Source organism: Xenopus tropicalis, chromosome 8 (genome assembly GCF_000004195.4).
Source record: "Xenopus tropicalis strain Nigerian chromosome 8, UCB_Xtro_10.0, whole genome shotgun sequence".
In the NCBI taxonomy this organism is placed as follows: Eukaryota; Metazoa; Chordata; class Amphibia; order Anura; family Pipidae; genus Xenopus; species Xenopus tropicalis.
The window spans coordinates 115,001,628-115,020,781 of NC_030684.2; the positions used below are offsets into that span (position 1 = coordinate 115,001,628).

Sequence of the window (19,154 nt, forward strand, 5' to 3'; positions counted from 1 at the left end):
ATGGACAGTTTTACTTGGTCAGACAAGTTTGGGAGTTTTATTGCATGTGAGTTGTGAATCTGGCTACCAGCACAGGTAACAACCCCAAGTAATCAAATATATATTTTTTTATTTGTAGGAATGGATACACTGCTTCATGGCCCTATACAAACCCCAGCTCCCCAATCTGAGGTACAGCTGTGAAGTATTTTTGTTTTATTTTGTGTTTTATCATGATTTCTTTGTTGCCCCCCTCCACTAGCCCTCCTGTGTGAATCATTCATTGGTCCATTGAGTGGATTAAATTGGTTAATGCTACCTGCCCATCCATATCTGTGCCAAAAACACACACATATATATGTATGTTTGTATATATAATTATAAATATGTTTACACTGTATATTGTGAGTCTCACTAAGCTACGTTTCTGCATTGATGGGAAGCTACTGGGCGACAATAAAGGTGGCCATACATGTTTAGACCTGCTCATTTGGTGAGGTTGCTAAACAAGCAGATCTTTCTCACGATATGTCCATCTAAGGTGGGTGATAGTGGGCTAATTCAGTCGTTCGGTCCTAGGGCCAAATGATCACATTACAACGACTGGTATAGGGGCTGTCTGAGCGAGGGCCACATCAGTAAGCCAATGCAGTGCCCAATCCAATGGGAAAATCAAGCCTGCCCCATTGACATCTGCCCAATGTTCGGCAAGGAATCTGTCAGGTTGGCCAATCGGGTCCCCAAACACAGGCAGAGTCTAATTGGTCTGAAAGACCCAAATAAGCAGCTTAAATCTGCCTGTGTATGGCCACCTTTAGGAAGGTACAGATCTTTTGTGGTTGCAGTGGGTTAGTACAGCCCAAAGAAACCAGTGCAATTAGCACCAGAATTTAATAATCAACTCTGTAGCCATCCGTTTCTATAACAGTCAAACCTCTTTTAATTTTTAGTCCCCCTGAACTAATGTAATGAGGAAACTATAGTTATAAAATGTAAAGTCCTGTGCTTGTTTTATTACATATCTGTATTTGTCCGTTTTTAATTTTAGTTCATGACACAAAATACCACATAATGCTGTCATTTAACATGTACATTTTACTTTATAGTGGGACTGTGCTGATCATGAGAAGACCGTATTCTTTTCCTGTGATAATGATATGGAAATGACCGCTAGTAACACCATACACATTGATGCTTTCCTTGAGGAAAAAATAAACAAAATTGATGTTACTTCATTTTTAGCAAGTTTAAAATCCCAGGATGATGACTCCTGCCAGAACGTCAAGCTAAACCCTTCAACAAGCAGCGATTTTCCTTCAGCAGCAGAATCTGCAGTCCCGACAAAGATAAATTTTAAGGACTTTTTGACTGGTTTGAAGACTGAAAAACAGACCATTTATCCTTTTAGGGGATGTGACAAAGAAAACTTTTTCCCCTTTAGCATTGCCAGTGAAAACTCTGGCCGTGAATTATTTTCTACATTTACTCAAAGGCAAGAAGATAAAGAAAATCTCACTCAGATATTTACTGAACAAGATGAAGGACTTGATATGACAAAATGCCACACAACAAATATTACTGCTTTTGTTCCAGTGACAAAACAGGAATTTCCATTTCAATTTGAACCTAACGCCCTAAACATTCCTAAAGCTTTTTTAAGTCATGAACATTTGCAAGATGGTTTTAAATTAAATAAACCAGAATCTGTATCCAAAAATCAAACAGTCCTTTTTGAAGATGACATGGATATGACACAAAGCCATAGCATTTGCTTAGAAAATGTACTGAGCAAACCCAAAAGTGGTGGGAATGCTCAGTCACTGAATAACTTTTCTGATAAGACTGTTGTTTTTACTGATTCTAACGAAATGGAGTTTACACAGAATCATACTGTTGCAATAAACACCAATACTGGAGCAGGGGACTCGGTTTGGCAAAAATCAAACCTTTTGATTACTGAACGTAATTTTGTTTCTTCAGATGACAGCATGGATCTCACAAAATGCCACACAGTAGCTATCGATGGGAAAAGTATGGAGAGCTCATGTGCTCCTACATCTACCTCTTTGCCAGCCACAGTGGAATGGCATAATGGCATCTCTGGTTCAACTAGTAGTTCAACTTATTTCAGTAAGTCATTACCAAAGCAAAACCAAGACCTTTCATTGCCTTTTTATTTGGGAGCTGAAAAAACCGTGACATTTGATGATGAAGATATGGATTTGAACACTACCAATACAGCTCATATTATGTTTGGATTGGGCCCAAATACTTCTATCCGCAGAAAATCTATACCTGTTGTGCCAACTAGCCATCTCTTTATTATGAATGATAAGACAGTTGTCTCAAACCAAGATATGGACCTCACGCAGTGTGTAACTACTGTGCTTGACACTGACTCTTGCTATGGATTGCAAGGTTCAAATGAAGCTTGTAGCAGCTCCAGTTCAGAACCAAAAAAGTCTTTGATTGTGAGTAAGTCCAGTGTCTTGCCTAAACCAACCAATTCATCTGACCAGCATAAGTCATCTCACTTTAAAGAAGATCAATATACTAATGACATAATCTCCTCAGATGGCAGTTCTAAAAGTATGCTATCTGCTGTAGCTGATAAAACTCTCTTGTTCTCATGCAACCAGGATGATATGGAGATTACAAAATCACACACTGTTGCTATAGATAAGTTTTTGCAAGAGCATAACTCTACTAAAATACCAGAAAATGTTCCTAAGGATAAAACAGTGAAACCTGGAGGTTTAAGGTTATCTTCATTTTCCAAACATATTTTATTTCCAGAGGCCAGTCATGATGTGGAACTTACTAAACGCCACCCTGCTGATGAAAAGCTCGGGCAAAAAGAAAAGGAACTTTGCCAGCCATCCTCAGATCACCAGCAAAATGCACCTATTTTCAGTAAAAATGAAACAGTGGAAGATATGTTGATGGGTGGCATGAACACAAACTTTAAAAGCATAGTTGGTACATTTCCTTCTGTTCACAATAAGACCATACTAGCCATGGAAAATATGGACATCACAGAGATTAGTAAAAGTGCTTTCAAGGACACATTTCTAGGGGGCAAATTTCCAGTTGATGAGGTGAAAACTAGTATTGCTGCTCGAGATAAGACCATTTTGTTTTCATGTGAACAGGAGGATATGGATATGACAAGGTCACATACAGTTACTATTGAAAGGAAAGACTTGTGCAAAGGTTCTAAACATGACCTAAATTTGCATATGACCAACAATGTTTCTACATTTTCTTCTGAACTAGACTTTACAAAGTCACATGGTGCTATCGAGAACAAAGTCTCGGTGGCTGATGAATGTTCAAAGCTGGTTAGTAATAGGAAAAGCACAGGCAAGGCTATGATTTCAGATTGTGTGCAAAACACTGGACTATATTTACAGTCGGTAAATAGGAATGTTCCCCTATCAAGATTTTCTGAAGAACAGACTGCGTTTTCACCCAGTAAGGACTACATGGATTTTACACAGTCCTGCACAGTAGCTATTGAAAATAATTTGCCTGAAGGACTTAAAACTGCTAAAACTACTTCACAAGAATTTGATTTTTATCAGTCAAAATCCACTGCATCAGACAAGACTGTTGAAGATGACATGGAACTTACCAAAAGCCACACTATGGTTATTAGTGCAAAATGTGCAGATGAGCTTCACAGCCAATTCGCAGCGTTCAAAAGTAATACTGATGCTGGTTTTGGAGAGGATGATATGGACATCACCAAGTCAAATACAGTATTTATCAATGAAATTCCTGATATTTCCAAGGGGCTAGCAAAACCTTATTTTCTAAAACGGGAAAGTGTAGCTGGGCCAAAGAGCTCATTCCTTGCTAATGAAAAGACCATACACATAGAGGGTGACATGGAAATGACTACTGGCAACATTGGACTGTTACTACATGATGCAGTTGTACCAACAAGAGTAAATAAGGCAGAGGTAGATAAAACTGTGGTATTTTTATGTGAGCAAGATAACATGGATTTAACCTTGTCACATACTGTAGCAATTGAAAGCAAAGGCCTCTGTGAACTTAATTCAGATGTGAGAAATAAATCTGGCCATTTTTCTAAGCAAAACCCATTGCCTCTGAATAAAACGGTCCACATGGTGGAAGATGATATGGAACTGACCAGAAGCCACACTATGGTCATTAATGAACAACCAGATGGGCTCTACAACCAGTCAAATCCTGCAAATAAAAGTAATTATGATGACATGGGCATTACAAAGTCAGATACAGTGTTTATCAATGAAACTAAAACGAGTAAAGAGCAAGTAGACCCTTCTCTTTTGAAAAAAATAAATGCTAATAAAAATTCTGAATTAAGAAGATCTTACTTTTCTGATAAGTCAATCCATTTAGTGGGTGATATGGAAATGACAGATGCAAATGCTGGACTGCTTATTAATGACACACAAGTCCCAGTACAAAGAAAATCCATAGGGCTCCCTTATGATAAGACTCTGGTGTTTTCTTGTGAGACAGAACACATGGACTTAACCATGTCACATACTGTAGCCATTGAAAGCAAAGGCATTTATGAGGCAGCAGAAGCGCTCAATCCAAATGGGAAAAGTAAATCTGACAATTGCTCCGAACTCCCCTCCGTATCTATGAATAAAAATACTGTCCTATTAGAAGATGACATGGAACTTACAAAAAGCCTGACAATGGTCATTAAAAAGAGTGACCCATCAAATTATACTCTCAAAAGCAATTATGGTCCTGGTTTTGAACAAGATGACATGGACATTACAAGGTCAGCTACTGTATTTATTGATAATATGCCTGTAAATCAACAATCAAAAGGGCAGATAAATCTTTTTGTGAAAAGACAGAGTGTTGGTTTAAAGGGATCTAACTTTGTTTATGATCGAACTGTGCATTTGGATGGTAACATGGAGTTGACAAATGCTGGTACTGGACTGTTAATCAGTGAAACGAATGTACCAACTGCAAAAAACACCTTGGAAGCATGCAATGATAAGACAATGGTGTTTTCAAACGAGCAAGATAACATGGACTTAACAGTGTCAAATACTGTGGCAATTGAAAATAAAGACTTTTGTGAAGGTACCAAAACTCCTAACATAAGAATATCTGAAAATCACGCGAGGTACCCATCAGTGCCTGTAAATAAAACTTGTACTATGTTTGCAGAAGATATGGAAATGACAAAAAGCCACTCAATGGTTATTGAACAGAAAACCGCATTGCTAGATGTGCATAATCAATGTGCTGTCAAACAAAGCTTTGTCAATCTAGTATCTGAAGCAGATGCCATGGATATTACAAAGTCAAATACAGTTTTTATTGACAATCACTTGGATGGCTTTGGTAAAACTCCACTCAACTCAAGGAAACAAGATTTCTCTAATGAGCATTTACATGGTGACATGAAGGCAAGAATGAATGGGAAAACCGGAAGGTTGTCTAGTGCTAATGTTATGTCCCACATTGCTGCAGCTGAAAATAAGGAAATGGGTAATTCAGACTTGCACACAGACCGACTTCAAAATTATGTTGATACCTGTTCCGCTCCTGCATGTAAAACTATCGTTTTTTCTAGAGTAGAAGATGACATGGATCTTACTAAAAGCCACACCATGGTTATTGATGAGAGAAACATTTTAAAAGGAGAAAATCAGTCTTCCAGACAACAAGGTCAAATATTTACAGCAAATAGTGACAAAACTGTTGCTTTTTCTAGTGATGACATGGACTTTACACTGTCTCACTCTGCAAGACTAGAAAAAGGCATATTTGAGTTAGCCCAGCAGGAGGAAATGATTAATATCCTTTCTAAGACCCAAAAGGGCAACATTTTAGAGTTACAGAGGCCCTTTCTTAACAAGCATGCAACTGTTAATTTTCCCATGCATGAAGGTGATGTGGAACTAGCAAAATGCCATGCCGTGGATGTTGAAGTGGACAAACAAACCCCTTCTACTGCTTTAATTAAACAAGATATGGAAACCGAAACCAGTAAGGCAAGTAGCATGAAGTCCCTTGAAAAAGGTGTAATGTCTGATGCCAACATGAATTTGGGCAACATAACATCATGTGCATTGACCAAATACAGTGTAGGGGAAGATAAAACCGCAATATCTGTGTGTAACCTCAGTGAGATGGATATGACTACATCTCACACAGTTGCAATCGAGAACAAAATGGAAGATCTACAAAACCCAGTGATATCCTCCAGCAGCCAGAAAGTTGTTGTTCCAGGTATGGGTGAAAAAAACTCAAATGGAATGGTTTTCTGTGCAGCTGCATATACCTCTACTCACATGGATCAGTGTACTTTAGATGGGAAAAATAAACAGCAGAATAATCAAGTTGTTGCTGGAAATCAGTCAGACTTCGGTTGTGACACTAATATATATGGTGGTGTCTCTTCTTTGAAACCAGCAGACCATATTACACATGCATGTGGAAATAACGAAGGTCCTGTTTCGAAAGACGAAACCGGCATCCCATACAAAGATACAGTAGACGATAAAACCATGAAAAAAGCAAGGCCAAAATCAAAGAGGGTATCTTTCATGCTACCAGAACCTCAAGCAGGCTCTTGTGTTCCCAAGGCTAGTGTTTTAGAGGATGCAAATAAACCTGCTGCTGAAAAAAACTTAGATGAGTGTAACCTGAAGCAAAGTTCTCTGGGCAATAATGCTGAGCAAGAAGGTGAGACGGTAAAGTCCATGGCAGCAGAGCAAAATATCCGTTCAAGGGATGAAGACAATTTGGAACAGGAAGACCATGACACTTTATCAATCGAAAGACCAGTGCTCAAGTCCAGTAACTTAGTGGAGTACTCAGAAGCAGATAAAATGAGACGTAGAAGCATTGCCGATATTCAGTCAAAGATAAAAAGTTTAACCAAGAGCTCTAAATCCTTTCCAGATTCTCAGACTGCTCCAGTCTCTCACCTTGTAGGACATCTCTCCCTTTCATCACAGGCACCTACTGAAAGTTCAGCCAATAAAACTGAACAGGCAGGTACAGAATTATCCGACAAACTGTCCATTGATGCGAAACCAAACCTGTATCCTAAAGGTGATGATGTTGCCTCTTATGATAATGGGGAGACAACTCTGAAAGAAACAAGTTTGCCAAACAAGCTTTCAGTTAAAGTTTTTCATCCTAAGTTACCCCAAAAACCAAATCCTATTAAATGCAACGTACAAGAGTCCTCTTCTTCCTCTGAAGCACATGTAAAACCAGAGCGAAGCTCCTTGACTCTACTCAAAGCACTGACCAATTGCAATACATCCCAGTGTATAGATGAAGAATTTCTTCCTCTTAGCCCAGATGAGAAAGGCCAAGATGGGATGTTTCATTATGAGGTACCAGAAGGAGCTTGGGAGGAGTTGTTTGAAAAAGAGGCTCTCCATTGCAGTCTGGAACAGGATATATATATAGCTGAATCTCAAGATGGCATAAATGAGAAAAAGCGGAACCGTGAACCTGAAGAAAACATTGAGTTTCAAAAGGAGAAGCGTGGCCGAACTGAAGACATACTGAACAGCGATAAATCCAAGGTGAGCTTTCTATTCGTTAATCTGAGTTAGGACACGTGCAACTAAAGCCGTCTTCTGCAACTAAAATTAAAATATTCTGGCTGAGCCATTTAAGTTCCAAAAGTCAAGATTAGTCTGGTTGTAGTTTGCTAAAGATTCTTATAACTCCACATAGTCTATTGGGCTGACAATGGTCTGTGGTATACATGGACACTGCCATCCGTTTGTTGAGTAACCCTGTGCTTTCTTTTAGCCTTCGGTGACTATCACTAGCCCTGATGACTATCATATAAGTGAGTTTTCATCTCTCCATTTGACAAAAACCATAGAGCAGACCAATTGCAGCAGTAACAGCTCTCAGGACTCCCGAGTAGATGGAATGCCCATGGAGCTGAGCAGTAGTAAGTCTTTCAAATGCGTGTTGTTGTGTTATCTTCCAAAACCATCTCAGCAGTCAACATTAAGCAAAGTGATTTTCATTTGTTTCCTTATATCTGTTAATTACCAGATATTTGACTTGAACTTTCTTGTATTATTCTTATTGTATTTTTCTTTATGTATATTTATTAAAAATTCTGAATTAAAAAATACGAAATCAAATGAAACCTTACAATCCTTAAGTACCTTGATTTTGTAATTCTTGCATAATTTTTAATGAACTTGCGTTTTTTTTTTTTTTTGCTTAATTATTGAAAATATAATTACATTTCATGATTTTTAACATGAAAAAACGTATACGACTGTTGATAAATCTGCCCCTTAGGCTTAGAGTTTTATCTGTTATCTATTACTCTGGGTTCTTTAATCAAGGGAGCAGTGTAAGGGCAGGGGTACACGGGGAGATTAGTCGCGGCGCGACAAACCTCTGTTGTCGCGGGCGACTAATCTCCCCGCAATGCCATCCCACTGGCTAGAATGTAAATCACCGGTGGGATGGCATACGCTGCGCTGCGATTTGCCGAAGTTTCCTCTCAAGGCAACTTCGGCAATCGCAGCACCGCGTATGCCATCCCACCGGTGATTTTACATTCTAGCCGGTGGGATGGCATTGCGCGGACATTAGTCGCCCGTGACAATGGATATTTGTTGCGGCGCGACTAATCTCCCGTGTGTCACGGCCCTAAATGTGAAGACGTACCGCTACTAAATGCCAGAAAATACCCTGCCATAGACAATACTAAGAATTGTCTCTGCTAAAACAGGGTGTTAGTGACTGCATTGGTGCACAGTTTAGTTAAGTCTTGAAATGTATGTTTAGTTTATAACACCACTGTATTTGCACAGGCTAATTCATAATAAATACACAATGATTTATTATATATCCTCTTATTATTTTTTTTTTTTTTTTTAGGCCAGCAGTGCAGTCAGATGGAGTCACAGTTGCCCTGGGATACTGGGTGTGAACAAAGCCTTTGGGGGGTAAGGAATAAAAAATGTAACTGTTTGTGACAAAAAGATAAGAATTATTTTTATAATATAAAGTATGATTAAAATTAAAACAAAAAACAACCTTTCTTTCATTACCTCTGCAATTATATATATTGACCAAAATCAGACCTTTTAAACGGAGTGGTTGCAGTGGCAGAAAAAAAATACAAATGTAATTGTACAATCTGAAAGCCAAAAATCTGGACATTTTTGTCAAGGGCAAATAAAGGCCACAGGAGCAGGACCGGAACAAGGGGTCGGCAGAAGAGACGTGCATAGGTGTGGATGGCCTGCTAAGGCCCAGGGCACATATCTTTTTTTCCTTCTGTATTTTCAGCCATGTGAACTGGCAAGTGTAGGTAGTGAGCAGAGGGTGGGAGGTAGTGAGTGAGTGGAGGCAGGTGGGGTGTAATGGTCTGAGCTGATTAGGTGGCAAGCAGAAGAGAGGGGGTGGCGAATGAGGGTAGTCAGGAGCCTTGGGCGCTCTTTCACTTTGACCCAGCTCTGCTGCCATGTTTTGACCTACAGTGGCCTGATGCTCCTTATCCTAGTTGTCCATCCGATATCCTCAATCACATCACTACTAAATGGAGGACATGAAGAGTGGTAATCATTTCCACAGTAAGCATAGAGCAGTCACTGAAATGTTTCACATTGTAGGGAGTTGATCATCAAGGTGCCAGTGACCTAGGGGACAAGTTCAAGAGCTCTATTGCTGTTGCAGTCTTAGATCCCACCAGTGCAGCTAATGTGTAAAGGATTTATCAGGTCTTTTAGCAACAAAGTGCTAAGATATGGCACATTCCCATGCAGGAGTACAGCTATCTCAGTGATCCCCCAACCAGTGGCTCATAAGCAACATGTTGCTCATCACCCCCTCTGATGTTGCTCCCAGTGGCCTCAAAGTAGGTGCCCATTTTTACATTTGTAGCTTGGAGACAAGTTTTGGAAGCGCAGAGACACAGTTTTACTCCAAGCAGCACCTCCTGCAGGCCAGCTGTCCGTATAGGGCTCCCAAATAGCCAATCACAGCTTTTATTTGGCACCCTAAAATATTTTTAAGTTTCTTTCAAAAAGGAAAGGAAAATAAAACATATCAATACAAAACCTATTAAAGTAACAGAGCACATCATATTGTGTAATGAGTTTTAGGGTAGAGGTACAAAGTTTGAGTTGTCAATTGCGTCACAGGTGGGGAGTGTATACAGGAAATTCAAACATAAAACATTGACATGCCAAGCCCTGTGTCCCTTTTTTTTATATCAAGAATATATTGGAGAATGGGATTCAGCATACAGGGTCCTAGTACAGCCTGTTGATACATAATTCCCTGAGAAGGTACCCAATGAGATGATTGTGTCCATGGGGCGGAGCAGTCTCTATGGGGTCCTATTGTTGAGGTGGGGGTAGCAAGGAAGTGATGTATCCAGTGTGCCCATGCATCGTCATATTTACACATTTTGTTATCATAAATAGCACACACATACTGCATTCCCTGAACCTCTTCCACATTATTATACACTTTAATCATTGTGGGTGTCCCTTTTTGTTTTCATTTTGTCATATGTCTCTAGTATTTCTTTAATCATGTCTAAAAGTATGCATGGGACTTTTGTTAATAATAACTATTGTTGTTATTCAATTTTGTGATCAATTTTATATAGAAATTCCAAGATGGTACCATCACTGTAAAGGAGTTTTTTATGCTGCTTAGGATTCGAATTCTTATTCAGAAACCACGGTACAGCGAGCTTCCTGCAAATGTAAGTTCCAGACTTTTCTCATTGTAATTTTGTCCTCAGCCAGGATAGATTGCTGTTTCCTGAAACTGAGTTTCATCACATATTGGATTGCTTTTGTAATGAGTTGTTTCTTGAGTAAATTTTGCAATAATTCATATGTTTTGAATGGGAACTACATCTGAATTGGCCACAAACAAGATTAACATTACATCATGTAAATGAAACCAGTTCAGTGCACTATCTGTTGCCAGATATTATTTACTAACATATGTTTTTGTACACAATTGTGATTAATATTGTACAGAAATCTAAAATACAACTCTTTGGCTCTGGGCCGTACCACGGCTCTGTATTTCTGTAGGGTGCATTCAACGCAATTACAGTTGGTTTCTCTTGAGCAGGTTGCACCAGGTGCCGACATGTCCGTAGGGCATCCTTTCCATCAGTCCCTGCCCCAGAGGTGTTTACAAAGGTCCCTATCACACAGACCAGGGTTTGTTTAGTCAAAAGCCAAATAAGCTGCCTGTATGTTTTTGGAATGTGGGAGGAAACCTGAGTACCCCGAGGAAACTCGCACAGACACTGGGAAAACCAACAGACTCCTTGTAGAAAGTGCCCTGGTTGGGATTGAACTCTGGACCCCAGTGCTGCAAGGCAGATGTGCTGCCCAGTAGTGCAAAACTCTGTTTTGCTTTGCCTGAAATTTAAGTCCATTACACATTCCATTTCTGGACTGCATCCATGAAGGATTATGTCAGTCCATCAGTTGGTCCATAATAAGTGTCATTATAAATGGATCTTTAATGAAGGCCTCATAAGTTATGGTGGGCATTTTGTATGAATTGTGAATATTGTATACTTCGCTTTTTGCAGTGTCCAAATTAATAAAATATCTATCTTTATCTGACTTTTAATGTTTTTATTTTGTTACCCCAGTACAGAGCAAAAGAAGCTGTAACGGCAGAAGATCTCCTGTTGGACAAGTACATATATCAACCTAAACTCCAAGTATATGAAGAAGAATGCCATGCTCTGGGCCAGATCATACAGGAGTATGTTTTGTTTTAGTCTTTCCTATTATTGTTATTGGTAACAGGGCAGAAATGACAGAATTGTTGTGGCACTTCGGTTCTTTGATTGTTATATATTGCTAGTACTTTTAGGTGATTATTATTGTTTATAAAGTAGACGATTTGCTGCTTGGGATTTGTTTTTATTCACATCAGTCCCTGCTCCAGTGGAGCTTACAATCTAAAGATTCTAGCGCTGCAGGGATAGTGTCATCAGTAGCCATTTAACCTGCTTGAATATTGAGTGTGGGAGGAAACCCAGACGAATCCCACGCAGATGCAGAAAACATATTTGCAGATAATGCCTGGGTTAAAACTGAACTCTGGACCTCTGTACTGTAATGCAGCAGCGCTAGCTACTGAACCATTAGTGATCGGTACGCACAACAGATTTTTTTTCAGGATGAAGCATTGAAAGCACAAGTATGTCCATTTGCTGTGTTGCCAGATACTTGATATACTTTAGTATAATAACAGCATATTTTCCAACCCTTCCTTTCTTTTTAGACTGAAGACATTTGCAGAGATGCAAGAAAAACCATTGATGCAAGTAAACAGCCTCCTATGGGAAGCCATGAAAATGTGCTCAGAAGATGAGGTAGGCATCCCTTCTACCGCCTTCAAATATTGCATGTTTCACGTCCTTTTATGTAGTAAGATGTGCAGAATGTGACAACATGATTTGTTGTTTATATTTATTCAGGTGATCTATTTTGGAGTAAAACTAAAGAGTCTGAAGTCATCTTATTCTAAGAAAAGTAAAGTATTGGCTCATGAGAGGAAAGTGGCTGTGTACAGCAAGCTGCTTCATGTAGCCCAGGTACATTCTAACAAAGTATACTGCTCACTTGTGTAAGTGCTAAGGAGTCTCTTTTATCTATAGCAAAGCTATCCAACTTATAGGGTACAGAGGGACAGAATTTTTCTGGCCTACGTAATGATGGGCTAATAATGCAAGCTAGTGTTGACCACTCCTAGTTTTTAAATCACGCCCACTTTAATCCACATCCATGTTATCACAAGAACCATAAGACCATATCCACGTAAATGGTGGTAGCACACCGAAAAAAGCCAAATGGTTGGTGCTTACTGCAGGGGTATCGCCCTTCATATTAATATGTCACATGGAGACATTCCCTTAAATCCATATGCCTCCTCCTCGTGGATAGCAGTTTAGTGTTAGTGCAGGTAGTACTGGGAATTCAGGAGACTGTGCAGTTGATAGCAGAAATACTAGAGTTTGAGGAAAAGATGGTCTGAAAATTTGTGAACTGGCTTTTAACTTGTTTCCTGTATAACTTGCAGACTCGGTGTGAGCAGCTGCAGTCGAGAATGGATGAAGTGGATAGGTTTCTTGAAGAGACAGATAATTGCATCTCTGAACTGGAAAGGGGTGAGTTTAATATCCAAGTGCCTCGCGAGGAAACCTCAGGCAACTTCGGAAAGCCCAAAATCAAGAGTTAAACATGGGTGGAGCTTCCTGCCCAAGAAGTAGCTGAAAGAGCTGCAGCTGAGCTGCTTATAATTTAGAAAGGACATGAGACTGAATACAAGAGAAATATATGTTATTTTGGGGCTGTTTAGAGTCTTTGTAGAAGATTTTAAAAGATAAGGCTTACATGTACTATATTAGTAAGATAATAGCGCGATGCTTCAAATCTGCTAAAGTTTCTTGTGAAAAATATTCCTTAGTGGTCCCAAATCCTAGTCCTCTTTGAACATTTTCAAAATGATCATATCTTTGCATATCTCCGTTTTACCTCACTTTGCCATAGAAATATGGAAACACATTTAATTCTCAGACGGAATGTTTTATACTTCTTTTTACAATTCTGAAGATGCAGTTTTCTGAAGTTTTTGTTTTTATAGTATACATTACATTTGTCTGAAGAGCAATGTATTTCTCTACATATTTTTTTTATATAGAGAATTCATAATTTGTATGATATTATTTGTTAGATTCCTTAAAGTTCTAGTTTCTAAATATATTCTGTAGGAAGACTCCCATGGTGGCCCATTGGTAGACTTTTCCTGATGCTCAGTAGGCTATAATTCAGACAGCTTGTAGCCTAGTGGGAAAAGACTCTGCACTGCATATCAAATATACTATTTATTTAATTTTAAGAAATGGACAAACTGGATGAAGACATCAGAAATGGGGAGCTGATAAATATGGATCCTACCGTGAGAGGGCTGCAGACAGGTATGCAAATAGGTTCTTGCTTCATAAATGAAAGATATAGCTGGGAAGGAGCATAAAAGATAGCAGGGATCACACTGCTAAAGTCATAGGTTTAAAGAAATATATGCTAATTCATAACGTAGCCTTTTTCCCTGCTGCAAAGATGCACCTGGGCATTCCAAATTTCACTTATGCTGGAAATGGCCTTTAAGTTCAGAGACATGTTTACGGTTTAATAAATGTTCTGCTGATGAAAATGTGCACCTATCAAAAGTTTCTTATGCAAAGGTAGAGGTAGGTTATATCTGTATTAAAGGGCACCTATCGGTCCCCCCCCCATATTTAATAAGAGACACTAAATTTACCCAGGAGCAGTAACCCATAGCAGGAAGCATTTACCGGTCACGTGTTTAAAAGCAAACATCTTTTTGGTTGCTATGGGTTACTGCTCCTGGTCAAATTTAGTGCCTTTTATTACATTACATTGCTTTCGTTTTACTTACAATTTGTTTGATCTGTTGAGGTGCCTTAAAACCCATGAAGCTATACATTTTCCTTTTATTATAGAACTAGAAAAACTGCAGACAGAAGAAGCAAATGGCATAAGGTATAATAATTTTCATACTTTTCTCATTTGTTGCTTATTCCATACTTCTTGTTTTCAGCATTGTTCTTTATTATGGTGCCTTTGTCACTTACTATGGGGCGGATGTACCAATGTATGAAATTAGAGCTCACCACAGTATAATTCACCCACTCTATTAATTCCTTTATGATTTTTAGTAGTGTATTTATCAGTGGGTGAGTTAAAGTTTACCATTTGATAAATATGCTTCTAAAAATTCCATAGGAATAAATAGAGAGTGGGTGAATTTTACTGTGGTGAGCTTCACATTTTGATAAACCTGCTCCTATGTCTTATTTAGTAACTTTGTTTCCTGTCTAGCCCTTTTCTCTTTTACTTACTTACACCTACACTATGTATATAGAGTGTAAAGATGGACCATTTGCAAAGGAGTGTGGTAGACTTTAGGACCTAAACTTTTTAAAGTCTGTTTTAGCAATTAGATTTCTCACAATTTTACAATTATACACTACCGATATAATATACTGGTATAAACCACAAGTCCATCTGCCAATAAAAAATTTAAATTACACAGGATTTCACTTTAACTACTTAACATTAATTGGACCATAATATTGACCATAATAAAGTCAACTATATTGTATCAACATGCTAACTATGCTGAGGCACCAACAAAGCATACTATATCCTTACAGAGGATGCTTACAACTTGAAGAGAGGAAGGAGAAGGTTTTAACACAACTTGGCTGCCTGCAGGAGGAGGCGAGTAAGCTGGACAAGCAGTTGGAAGAATTCAAGTAAGAAGCATATTAAAATTAGCCAATATTACCATCTGCCTTCATGTTTGAACAGTCAAAGTGGAGAACATCTGCTTTGTTTTTCATCACTTGGTTGAGGAGAGAGAACAAAAAGGAACATAAAAACATAATCAGTATTAATGAGAATTGCGCACATTTTGTGCATGTGTAAAAGATGTATTCTATTGGGTAATGAGGATTTTTATTGGATAGCAAGAAATGTCTTTATAGTGAGATCATGGTGTTATATAGTTCATGAAAGTGACTGTACACCTGGCAGCCCTGTTCAGTATCCAACTGGCCTGATTCCTAAACTGACCCATATCCGTAGTACATGAATATGCTGGATCAGTGGGCTGCAATACACATACCAAGAAAAAAAAACCAAACACATGAAACAGGTCTTATTGTTACATATTTGACCAACATTAGTGTTGACAGCATGATTGCCTAGAGGCTGACATGGAAAGTGTTCCTATTATTGGGCTGAGCATTAAGCACGCTCGCCTCAGTTCTGTTGGTGCAGTAATGTGGCTCTTTTCCTGGGTAGCAGCTGAACTGTGCCAAGTAAATCATTTGACACTCTCATTCATTCTTGGGCAACATTAGTGTTTGTTATATGGGACACATAGGTGCTTTGTTTCGCACAGAGCCATTCGTGTAAGGCCCTCTGCATATATATTTGTGGGATTTTTTTGCAGACTGCTCCTGTATAAAGTAATTTGGGAATTCACACAGAAACATCCGTTGTGGTTTCTGATCAAACTATAGTTCATTGCACATCCATGTTTTGTGAACATGGCGTTAACTCGCCCAATCACGATGTTTGAATAAGCACCTGTGATTTTGCAGTTTCCTGTGATTATTCCCATGCAAACTACAGCCAGAAGACTGCAATATGAATAGAAAACCTAAGAGCTAAAGTGCTTGCTGAGTAAACACGTATTTATTGCCAGCACCAAGTAGTTCAGTGGCAAGGAACTCTAAGATTAGGCTTAACGTTCAGTATGAAAGACTCTAACATAACTGAATTTAGAAAGAACAGTCACTGGGCAGACGTACCAAAGGTTAGCAGCTGTGATGGGTCTGAAAACAATCATGTGTTTGTAGCTGTTAGTTGTGTGAAAGCAGTAGAAATGTTGCCTCTTTTGAGTCAGCGTCCACATCATGTATTCATTAGGAAGTGTGGATTTCAGATCTGGCAACTTAACGTAAGCCAGACAAAAGCAAGCATCAGTCAGATTTGTCCAATTAGTCAAGCCCGTGTTCTGGATGGCAGCCAGGACTGCCCCAGCTGCATCTTTGAATAGCTGGAGCTGCCACAAGACCTCACAGACTGAGTAATAAAACCATTGGCAAGCCATATAATAGCGGTAAAATGAAATTAGGCTTAGCTGAGGGCACACATACTCAGTTATGTAAGTGACAGTAACATGCCCTATATTTTACTCTCCTGCTTTCTGGTTACCTTTGTACTCTGAGCTATTTTCAGTATGTAGAACTGCAAAGGAAAATGTGCTTCAGTCTTTCTGCCATTATTCTTGTGTGCCTTGCTTGTCCCAATGCCCAAACTGTTACAGCTGACCTTGTTTATTGGTGACCATTTGGCAGGTGCTAAATACTTGCAGTAATTCTTATTGTCCACAACTGAAAGGGGTTTCAATAAACTGGCAAAGCTTTTTAACCAAACCTAAAAGCATCAATCCAGTTGCCAGACGCTAGTCTATTTTGTTCCCCCTTGTTTCTTATCTTCGCATATTTTGTTGAGCTTTTCTATTGATTATTAAACAATACAAGTGAGTAAATTATCTCTGTGGGTTTAGGGGCCCTGCAAACACAATCTGCACATTCTTAACACAATTCAGAAGTTGTGTTTCAGTCATCCAGTGTTTCATCTACAGCACACATCAGCAGTGTTAGCTCTGTTTTGTGGTGATTCTTTTATTCTAACATGTCAATATTTCAGCTTTACAGAATGGGATTTGGATAACTGGGCAGAGAATCAGGCCGTTTTTACTTTCCTCTATGACTCCATTGAACTTTGCATAAAGTTTGAAGATGTTGTTGGTAAGTATGGAATAACTGATGGATATTTGTGGCAGGCCTATAACTAGGCTGCCTAACACTTTTTTGCTTGCTCCGGTGGATGAACCTTTCTCTGATTATAGTAATGTTTTGTTATCCTGTATAGTATACTTCCCCCAGCATAGTCATATATAATTTCAGCAGTCTGTGTACACAATGTAATGTATCTTCCTATGCCATGTAATAAGACTGTCTGCATTTATTTTCTATATTTGTGTTTCCCCAGATGGTAAACATTTTGTTAACAATCCCTGTCGGCGATTGTCCATGGTGACTTTTGAATCACAGCTGAATGGTAAGGGAATTTGTATTGCAGATATGTAACAGAATTATTGTAGACATCCATTATAATTCTTGCAGTGATATTATTTCAATGAATTCTACAGAAATCAAATCTGCTTCAGCTTGCCTTTATATAAATGACCTGAATTCCTATCTGTATTGGTGCTGACCCTATACAAGCTATAGGCAAACTACAAATGTTTTCACTTTTGCAGTTAAGCCTGTTTTAGTTGTATTTTGATATAATTCTGACTTGGCCTCTACTTGGTCCTAGTGAAAAATCATGCACCCTTGGTTGATAGGCCACTCCTCCATGTGGTAATATTAGTATAGTTTGCTATGGAAGCTAAAGTTCTCCTTTTTCTTTTAGAGGAAGCAGCCCCTCCATCGTCTCTTCTGGTACACAGATTAATAATGCAGTTCATTGAGAAAAATGGATGTTTTCATGAGAAGTATAAGACACAGCAAGATCTGCCACGGGTAAAACAATAACATTTTGGTTTTCTATAATGTTATATTTCTGATATTTTATGAGCTTCATCATGAACTTTATTCAGTATTGTGCTAGTTAGTAAATGTTTGTCTTTGTTTATTAAAGGGGGTTTTCACCTTCAATGTCCAAATCATTTTAAACCACCAGGAAAGCTCTCTGCATGTTAGAAAATCAATTTTTCATTAAAAAATAAATAAAAAGGCGGCTGTAAAAGCTACTTTATATAAATGTTAAATTAGTCCTTTTACTGTCGCTCTGAAGGGATGGGAGTGGCCTATTTTGAACCTGACACACTGAGAACTTCCTATATGCTTACTTACCCTTACTTTTTTCCTATTGGACCAATTCATTTGTTGCTTGTGCACACTAACCAGTTGCATAAATTTAAAGGTCCTTTGTTAATTTCTCCCTTGCAAAAGCATAGGCAAACAGATTTATTATATCAGAAATCTAACATACTGTTATGGTAGATTTGTAGCAGTTTGTCACAGGCACATGAAGCAGTTTCAGACTGACAGGAGACACAGCCAATAGGAGTTAAGTCTGCTGCCACTACTATGTGTGACATCATATAAAGGAGTAAAAAAAGAAACTGTAAAGTTTATAGGGGTCACTGACCTCTTAAAAAGGTGGGCCAGGAAAGAAAAACATAACAAATGCCAGATTAACTGTATAATAATTAGCTAAAAAAAAGAAAAAACATTCAAGCAATGTATTTTTTAATGAGTCATCCTAACTTCTCTGCAGCTGTTATTTGACCTGTCTCTGGCCACCAGTAGATGCCGCTTACTTGGAGAAGAGGTTGAATATCTGATGAAATGGGGAGCCAAGTATAATATCCTCAAGATACAAGTTGAGAGCACAGAGTGAGTGTGGTATCTTACCAGATTGTATATGCATATAACTATGGTTTCTTGGTTTTGTTTTGTCATGTTTAAAATCTGTATCAGCATGTGATCT

General features: G+C 38.6%; 1 protein-coding gene across 1 annotated transcript in view; it reads left to right on the forward strand.

Moving 5' to 3' along the window:
* Window positions 1-19,154, forward strand: part of knl1 (kinetochore scaffold 1) — a 36,201-nt gene that overhangs the window by 12,995 nt on the left and 4,052 nt on the right. Inside the window, 16 exon segments of the mRNA NM_001278759.1 lie at window positions 119-171; window positions 1,086-7,550; window positions 7,783-7,930; window positions 8,881-8,948; window positions 10,622-10,720; window positions 11,636-11,751; window positions 12,277-12,367; window positions 12,473-12,589; window positions 13,075-13,162; window positions 13,895-13,972; window positions 14,519-14,558; window positions 15,233-15,334; window positions 17,301-17,401; window positions 17,646-17,714; window positions 18,072-18,181; window positions 18,942-19,060. Coding sequence (NP_001265688.1) covers window positions 119-171; window positions 1,086-7,550; window positions 7,783-7,930; window positions 8,881-8,948; window positions 10,622-10,720; window positions 11,636-11,751; window positions 12,277-12,367; window positions 12,473-12,589; window positions 13,075-13,162; window positions 13,895-13,972; window positions 14,519-14,558; window positions 15,233-15,334; window positions 17,301-17,401; window positions 17,646-17,714; window positions 18,072-18,181; window positions 18,942-19,060 — 7,864 coding nt within the window.